General features: G+C 59.4%; 1 protein-coding gene across 4 annotated transcripts; it reads right to left on the minus strand.

The window, feature by feature from the left end:
* Positions 1 to 1,253: 1,253 nt before the first annotated feature.
* On the minus strand, positions 1,254 to 8,072 carry LCK (LCK proto-oncogene, Src family tyrosine kinase). Of its 4 annotated transcripts, none has more exons than XM_058040279.1 (12): positions 7,971 to 8,072; positions 7,771 to 7,852; positions 7,576 to 7,666; positions 7,387 to 7,485; positions 6,781 to 6,884; positions 6,557 to 6,706; positions 5,577 to 5,729; positions 4,569 to 4,748; positions 3,224 to 3,300; positions 2,970 to 3,123; positions 2,261 to 2,392; positions 1,254 to 1,456 (listed from the first exon to the last, which is right to left on the minus strand). In XM_058040279.1, exons 1-12 carry the CDS (start codon positions 8,070 to 8,072, stop codon positions 1,254 to 1,256), a joined length of 1,527 nt encoding a protein of 508 aa, XP_057896262.1. The 4 variants fall into 4 exon arrangements, with proteins under 4 accessions (XP_057896262.1, XP_057896261.1, XP_057896263.1 ...); XM_058040278.1 differs by having other exon boundaries at positions 7,576 to 7,725; positions 7,758 to 7,852; XM_058040280.1 differs by having other exon boundaries at positions 7,771 to 7,821; positions 7,961 to 8,072.

Below are 8,072 nucleotides of genomic sequence, written 5' to 3' on the forward strand. Positions count from 1 at the left end.
CCCGACCCGCCGCCGTGCCGCGCAACCAACCCTGCCCGCCCCGGGCCCGCGGCCCCGCCTCCCGCGCTGTTCTGTCCAATCGCAGCTCTCCGTTCCGCCCCCTCCCGCCCGCTGACCAATCGCAAGCCGCAGCGGCACCTAGCAAGTTAGGCTGAGCGCCGGGGGAGCTTGGGCTGTACCACTGTGCGGAGAACGGGGGGGGGGAGGATGTACCATCGCTGAGGGGGGTCCAGGTGGGCGGGGAGGAACCATTCCCTCAGTGGGGGGGGTAAGGGGGGGCTGAACCATCCCAGGGGAGGGGGGACCCCATGGCAGGGGGTGGGCGAGGGAGGGTCTGGGGGGGCTCCCAGGGCTCCGGTGGGGTCAGGGGGGTCCCGGGGGTCCCAGGGGCTCCTCGGGGTGTGTTGGTGCGAGTGGAGTCCGTGTACCCCCAATGGGGTCCGTGCGCCGCGGGCATCACCCCACATCCCCCTCCCCATGGCAGCCCGGCCCTGTGAGGCCCCCGCCGCTGCAAACGCCTTTATTTCCCCAAAATTATTGTGGGAGAGGTGCTGCAAACACCTTGGTGGGGAGAGGGAGCGTCCCACAGCCGGGGGGTGCAGTGGGCAGCGCTGCTGTGGGGGCTCCTGCCATCACTGAGGGGTGAGGGGGGCACAGGGCGGCCTGAGGGGAGTCCTGAGGGGCTGGGGCCGGAATGTGCCCCAGGGAAGGGCAGGGACAGCAGGGTGGGCTCCGGACAGGAGGGTGGGCTCCGGACAGGAGGGTGGGCACTCTCTGGGCACCTCTGCCATCCCTCAGTGCTTGGGAGTCCGCTCTGGGTATTACCGGGGGGTGAAGGGGGCACAGAGCGGGCTGAGGGGAGCCCCGAGGGGCTGGGGCCGTGATGGGAGCCCTGAGGGGCCAGAGCCTGGATATACCCCTGGGAAGAGCAAGGACAGCAGGGTGGGCACCCTCTGGGCACCTCTGCCGTCCCTTAGGATTTGGGGGGGTCTGCTCTGACCATCCCCAGGGGGTGAAGGGGGCACAGAGCGGGCTGAGGGGAGCCCTGAGGGGCTGGGGCCTGGATGAACCCCAGGAAGGGCAGGGACAGCAGGGTGGGCACCCTGTGCCATCCCTGAGCCCTTGTGGGTCTGCTCAGCCCCTCCTGAAAGAGTCAAATCTGCTGCTCCCAAGCTCTGGAGCACTGCAAATGTTCACAGAGTTCACCCCCAGGCCGGGGCGCTGTCCATGGGGTCTGTGGGGACCCTCAGGGCTCAGGGCTGCTGCTGGTACTGGCCCTCGGTGGCGGTGAAGAAGTCCTCGAGGACGCTCCTGAGGAAGTCGAAGGTGGGGCGCTCCTCGGGGCTCTCCTTCCAGCACTGCCTCATCAGCTCGTACAGCTCGGGCGGGCACTGCTCGGGCTGCGGCATGCGGTACCCCCGCTCCAGGTTCTGGATCACCTCGGGGTTCGTCATGCCTGCAGGGAGGGGAACGGTGTGGGGGTCAGGGTGGGTCACCCCCGTGGTGGAGGTGACATCCTGGGGTTGGTCATCCCTGCCAGGACAATGTCCAGGACCCAGTTTGGGTCACCTCAATGTCACTGAGACCACCCTGGTGTTGGTCACCCCTGCCAGGACCTAGGTTGGGTCACCCCCGTGGTGTTGGGTGCCACCCCAGGCTCAGTCACCTTTGCCAGGACAATGCCCAGGACTCATTTTGGGTCACCCCAGGTTTTAGGGACCACCCTAGGCTTGGTCATTCCTGCCAGGACAATGCCCAGGACCCACTTTGGGTGGCAGGGACCACCCCAGGCTCGGCCATTCCTGCCAGGATAATGCCCAGGACTCAAGCTGGATCACCTCAGGTTTTAGGGAGAACCCCAGGCTCAGCCACCCTTGCCAGGACAACATCCAGGACCCATTTTGGGTCACAGGGACCACTCCAGGATTGGTCATTCCTGCCAGGACAATGCCCAGGACCCAATCTGGGTCACAGGGACCACCCCAGGCTCTGTCACCCTTGCCAGGACAATGCCCAGGATCCACTTTGGGTCACAGCTGCCACCCCACCCTCCCAAACCCCGCATGGGGGGCACCTCCCAGCCCCCGAACCCCTCCCCAGGTGCCCGGTGCGGCCCCTTTGGGCAGCGAGCCAGGCTGGCAGCGGCGTGCGTGCAGCGCTGCATGTTCACACACAGACACACACCCACAGCCACACCCACAGACAGACACACAGACTCGGCGAGGGCGTGCCAGCCCCGCAGCCGCCCCGGCACCCCCACCTGGGTAGGGGATGCGGCCGTAGGTGACGATCTCGGTGAGCAGGATGCCGAAGGACCACACGTCCGACTTGATGGTGAACGTGCCGTAGTTGATGGCCTCGGGTGCCGTCCACTTAATGGGGAATTTGGCTCCTGGAAAGCGGAGAAAAGGGAAAGGAGGGGATGAAGAGCCCTGGTTGAGCTGGAATCGCGGCGTTAATCCCTGGGGACTGTCCCCAGCCGGGCTCTGTCGCTGCCTGGGGACAGCCTGGCTTTGGTGGCAGCCGCACAAAGCAAGAGCCCCGCTCCAGCTGCGGGGAGCGAGATGGAAAAACATCCTTGAACCGCTCCCCGGAACTCCAGGGTCCCCGTCCCGCTGTCCCCAAGCTCCCCGGAGCTCCAGGGTCCCTGTCCCGATGTCCCCAAGCCCTGTGACGGCTCCCTGGAGCTGCAGGGTCCCTGTCCCGATGTCCCCAAGCCCTGTGACGGCTCCCCGGAGCTCCAGGGTCCCTGTCCCGCTGTCCCGGAGCTGCAGGGTCCCTGTCCCGATGTCCCCAAGCCTTGTGACGGCTCCCTGGAGCTCCACGGTCCCTGTGCCCATGTCCCCAAGCCCTGTGGCAGCTCCCTGGAGCTGCAGGGTCCCCGTCCCGCTGTCCCCAAGCTCCCCGGAGCTCCAGGGTCCCTGTCCCGATGTCCCCAAGCCCTGTGACCCCTGGCAGGGCGGGCTCACCCTCCCGAGCCGTGTACTCGTTGTCCTCGATGAGCCGGGCCAGCCCGAAATCGGCGATTTTGCAGCACAGAGTGTCCGACACCAGGATGTTGGCGGCCCTCAGGTCCCTGTGGATGTAATTCTTGGCCTCGATGAAAGCCATGCCTTCAGCGATCTGGGGTTTGGGATTATTAATTAATTGCTGTCGTTAATTAGCGGCTCCAGCCCCGCAGAGCTCTCCCAGCTCCATTCCCAGCTCTCTGCTCCCCCCTCACCTGAGCTGCCATGTCCAGGAGTTTGTTGATGCTGAGCTTGACTCCTTCCGAGGTCTTGAGGAAATCCACGAGGCTGCCTGAGATGAAAGCAGCAGTTCTCAGCTCCTGGGGGGGTCACGAGGACACTGTCCCCCCAAAAAAACCCTGGGAATGTGGCCAATGCCCAGGACCCAGTTTGGGTGGCAGGGACCACCCCGGGCTTGGTCACCCCTGCCAGGACAATGCCCAGGACCCAATTTGGGCCACAAGGACTCCCTTGAGATTTGTCACCCTTGCCAGGAAAATGCCCAGGATGCAATTTGGGCCACAAGGACTCCCTTGAGATTTGTCACCCTTGCCAGGACAATGCCCAGAACACAATTTGGGTGGCAGAGACCACCCCAGTCTTGGTCATTCCTTCCTGGATAATGCCCAGGACTCAGTTTGGGTCACCCCAGGTTTTGGGGAGCACCCCAGGCTTGGCCACCCCTTCCAGGACAATGCTCAGGACCTACTTTGAGTCACCCACAAGTTGTAGGGACCACCCTGGGTTGGTCATCCCAGCCAGGACAATGCCCAGGACCCACTTTGGGTGGCAGGGACCACCCCAGGCTCTGTCACCCCTGCCAGGACAATGCCCAGGACTTAAACTGGGCCACCCCCAGGTTTTAGGGACCAGCCTAGGCTTGGTCACCATTGCCAGGACAATGCCCAAGACCCACTTTGGGTCACCCACATGTTGCAGGGACCACCCTGGGGTTGGTCATTCCTTCCAAGACAATGCCCAGAACCCAATTTGGGCCACAAAGTTCCCCTAAGATTGGTCACCCTTGCCAGGACAATGCCCAGGATACATTTTGGGCCACAGGGACCACCTCAGCCTCCGTCACCCTTCCCAGGACAATGTCCATAACCCAGTTTGGGCCATAAGATTGCCCCTAAGATTGGTCACCCCTGTCAGGACAATGCCCAGAACCCAATTTGTGCCCCAGGGACCACCCCAGGCTCTGTCACTATTGCCAGGACAATGCCCATGACCCATTTTGTGCCACAGGGACCATCCCAGGTTCTGTCACCATTGCCACGACAATGCCTAGGACCCAATTTGGGCCACAGAGACCTCCCTAAGATTGGTCACCCCTGCCAGGACAATGCCCATGACCCATTTTGGGTGGCTGGGACCACCCCAGGCTCTGTCACCCTTCTCAGGACAACGCCCAGCACACATCACTCTGCCAGTTTAAATGGGAATTTTCCCCAGCATGAGCTTCATCCCAAAGACCTTTCCCAACCTTCAACCCCCAGACCTCCATGGCCACATCCCCGGGGACGAGGCAGCACCTGGAGCCGCCCGGGGTGGCCTCACCCTTCTCCATGAACTCGGTGATGATGTAGATGGGCTCCTTGGTGACCACGGCGTAGAGCCGCACCAGCCGCGCGTGCTGCAGCTTCTTCATCAGGTTGGCCTCGGCCAGGAAGGCGCTGGGGGACATGCTGCCAGCCTTGAGGCACTTCACTGCCACCTTGGTGTGCCCGTTGTACAGACCTTGGGGGGAGAGGAGCAATTTTCTAGAGTAGAGATCCGTTTTGATGTAAATGAAACGTACACCTTAAAGTCTGTAGTTTGAAAACTAGAATTGGATTTCTACTCTTGAAAATTTCTAGAGTAGAAATCCATTTTGATTTAAGTGAAACGTACACCTTTAAGTCTGTAGTTTGAAAACTGCACAGTAGAAATTTTCTAGAGTAGAAATCCATTTTGATTCAGGTGAAATGTACATCTTTGAGTTAAGTCTGTAGTTTGAAAACTAGAATTGGATTTATACTCTAGAAATTTTCAAGAGTAGAAATCCATTTTGATTCAGGTGAAATGTGCATCTTTAAGCCTGTAGTTTGAAAGCTGCAGAGTAGAAATTTTCTAGAGTAGAAATCCATTTTTATTTAAGTGAAATGTGCATCTTTGAATTAAGTCTGTCATTTGAAAACTATAGAGTAGACATTTAGAAATTTTCCAGAGCAGAAATCCGTTTTGATTTAAGTGAAATTTACATCTTTGAGTTAAGTCTGAAAACTATAGAGTAGAAATTTTCTAGAGGAAAAATTCATTTTGATTTAGGTGAAATGTCCATCTTTAAGTCTGTAGTTTGAAAACCACAGAGCAGAAATTTTCTAGAGTGGAGATCCACTTTGATTTAAGTGAAATATATATCTTTGAGTTACGTCAAGTCTGTGGTTTGAAAACTACAGAGTAGAAATTTTCTAGGGTAGAAATCCATTTTAAGTGAAATGTACATCTTGGAATTGTCCGGAGTGGGAGATCCTGGCTGCAGGATCCCGCTGCTCACCCTGGTGCCTCAGTTTCCCCCTCACTCACCCATCCAGACCTCTCCGAACTGCCCCGCTCCCAGCTTCTCCACCAGCTTCAGCGACTCCCGCGGCACCTCCCACTCGTCCTGCCACCACGGCTTCTGCGGCTTCTGCGTCTGGCACGGCTTGCCCAGGCGGCAGCACAGCCCGTCGGAGCTGCCTGGGCACGGGGAGGCAGAGCTGGGCCAGCGCCAGCACCCAGCACAGCCAGGGCTGGGCTGGGGCACCAGGAGCAGCGGGTCCTGCTCATCCCATCCCATCCCATCCCATCCCATCCCATCCCATCCCATCCCATCCCATCCCATCCCATCCCATCCCATCCCATCCCATCCCATTCCCATTTCATCATGTTCTACTCCATCCAATTCTCTCCCATTCCCATTTCATTTCATCCCATAACACCCTGCCCCATTCCATCCTGTCCTGTTCCATCCCACAACTGTTCCATCCCATCCCATCCCATCCCATCCCATCCCATCCCATCCCATCCCATCCCATCCCATCCCATCCCATCCCATCCCATCCCATCCCATCCCATTGTGTTCTACTCCATCCAATTCTGCCCCATTCCCATTTCATCTTGTCCCATAACACCCTGCCCCATCCCATCCTGTCCTGTCTCATCCCACACCCTTCCCATCCCACAACTTTCCTATCCCATCCCATCCCATCCTGTTTGGTGCCATTCCCATCCCATCCTGTACCATCCCCCCTTATTCTCTCCTACTCCCATTTTATCCCATCCTATTCCATTCCAATCCCATTCCATCCCACCCCATCCAATTCTCTTCCATTCCCATTTCATCTTGTCCCATACCATCCTGCCATCCCATCCCATTCCCATCCCATCCCATCCCATCCCATCCCATCCCATCCCATCCCATCCCATCCCATCCCATCCCATCCCATCCCATTCCCGCCCCATTCCCGTTCCCGTTCCCTCTCCCCGTTCCCGTTCCCGTTCCCTCTCCCCGTTCCCGTTCCCACGTGTGTAGTGCTGCACCAGCTCCCTGAGGCTGCTGAAGGGGGCGCGGGGGGAGATGTAGAAGCCGCCGTTGTCCAGGTTCCGGATCTTGTAGTGCTTCACCGTCTCTCCCTGGCTCTCGTCCAGGTCCCGCACGGACAGCGAGTACGAGCCTGGGGACAGGGACACGCGTGGGACCCCCGAGCCCTCCCGAGCCCCCCGCGCCCCAGGGACCCGCGGGTGGCACCTTTGGAGGTCTCGCTCTCGCGGATGAGGAAGGAGCCGTGGGTGTTGCCCGAGGCCAGGAGCTGCCGCTCGGCGTCCTTGCGGCTGATGTTCTTGAAGAACCACCTGGAGACACAGGGCAGGGTCAGGGCACAGGGGAACCGGCACTGGGGATTTGTGGGGTGCTGTGGGGTCCTTCCCTGAGATCAGATCCCACTGGGACATATCTGTGGATCCATCCATCCATGGAGAAATCCATCCATCATCTATCATCCATCCATCATGGATCCATCCATCCATGGATCTGTCCATCCATCCATCATCCATCTCTTCATGGATCCATCCATCCATCCATCCATCCATCCATCCATCCATCCATCCATCCGTCCCTCTATCTACTATCTATCTATCTATCTATCTATCTATCTATCTATCTATCTATCTATCCTTCCATCCATCTATCCATCCATCCCTGGATGCATCCATCCCATCCATGGATCCTTCCATGGATCCTTCCATTAATCCATCCATCCATCCATCCATCCATCCATCCATCCATCCATCCATCCATCCATCCATCATCCATCCATCCATCCATCCATCCCTCCCCCTCTCCCTCCCCACTCACGGCTCGGGCTCCAGGCTGTTCACCAAGGCCACGAAGTTGTGTGGGATCAGCCCCTCCTGGCCCGTGGTGAGCGACTGCGCCTTCCACCACTCCCCGTTCCTGCAGGGACAGAGCTCGGTGAGACCCCAGACCCTCAATGAGCCCCCCAGGCCCTCAGTGAGACCCCCCAGCCCCTCTGGGGTTCCTCACTCCTGCAGCACTCGCAGCTTCTCCCCCTTGCGCAGCCCCAGGTCCCCGTCGTGCTTGGGCTCGTAGTTGTAGAGGGCCACCACCAGCTTGTCTGTGGGGACAAGAGCAGGGACAGGGTGGCAGTGACCGCTCTGGGGGTGGCAGTGACCGCTCTGGGGGTGGCAGAGCCCTCCCCGGACCACAGCCATGCCTCACCTTGCATGGGGGAGCACGGAGGTGACGAGGACTCGTAGGACACCAGGGGGTCTCGCACCTCGGAGCCGTTGCGGATCAGCCTCTGCCAGGGGACAGGAGCTGGTGAGACCCCAGTTTGTGGGGTTTGGGCACCTCTGGGGGGGTTTGGCACCTCTGGGGGGGTTTGGGCACGGGGATTGGGGTCTGTCACCCCTGCTCACCTGGCGCTTGCTGTCAGGCTCGATGGGGTAGTTGCAGTGCTCACAGATGTCAATGTTCTCGATCCAGTCCTCGTCATAGTCCGAGCTGCAGCAGCAGCCCAT

Source organism: Melospiza georgiana, chromosome 24, assembly GCF_028018845.1.
Source record: "Melospiza georgiana isolate bMelGeo1 chromosome 24, bMelGeo1.pri, whole genome shotgun sequence".
Taxonomy (NCBI): domain Eukaryota; kingdom Metazoa; phylum Chordata; class Aves; order Passeriformes; family Passerellidae; genus Melospiza; species Melospiza georgiana.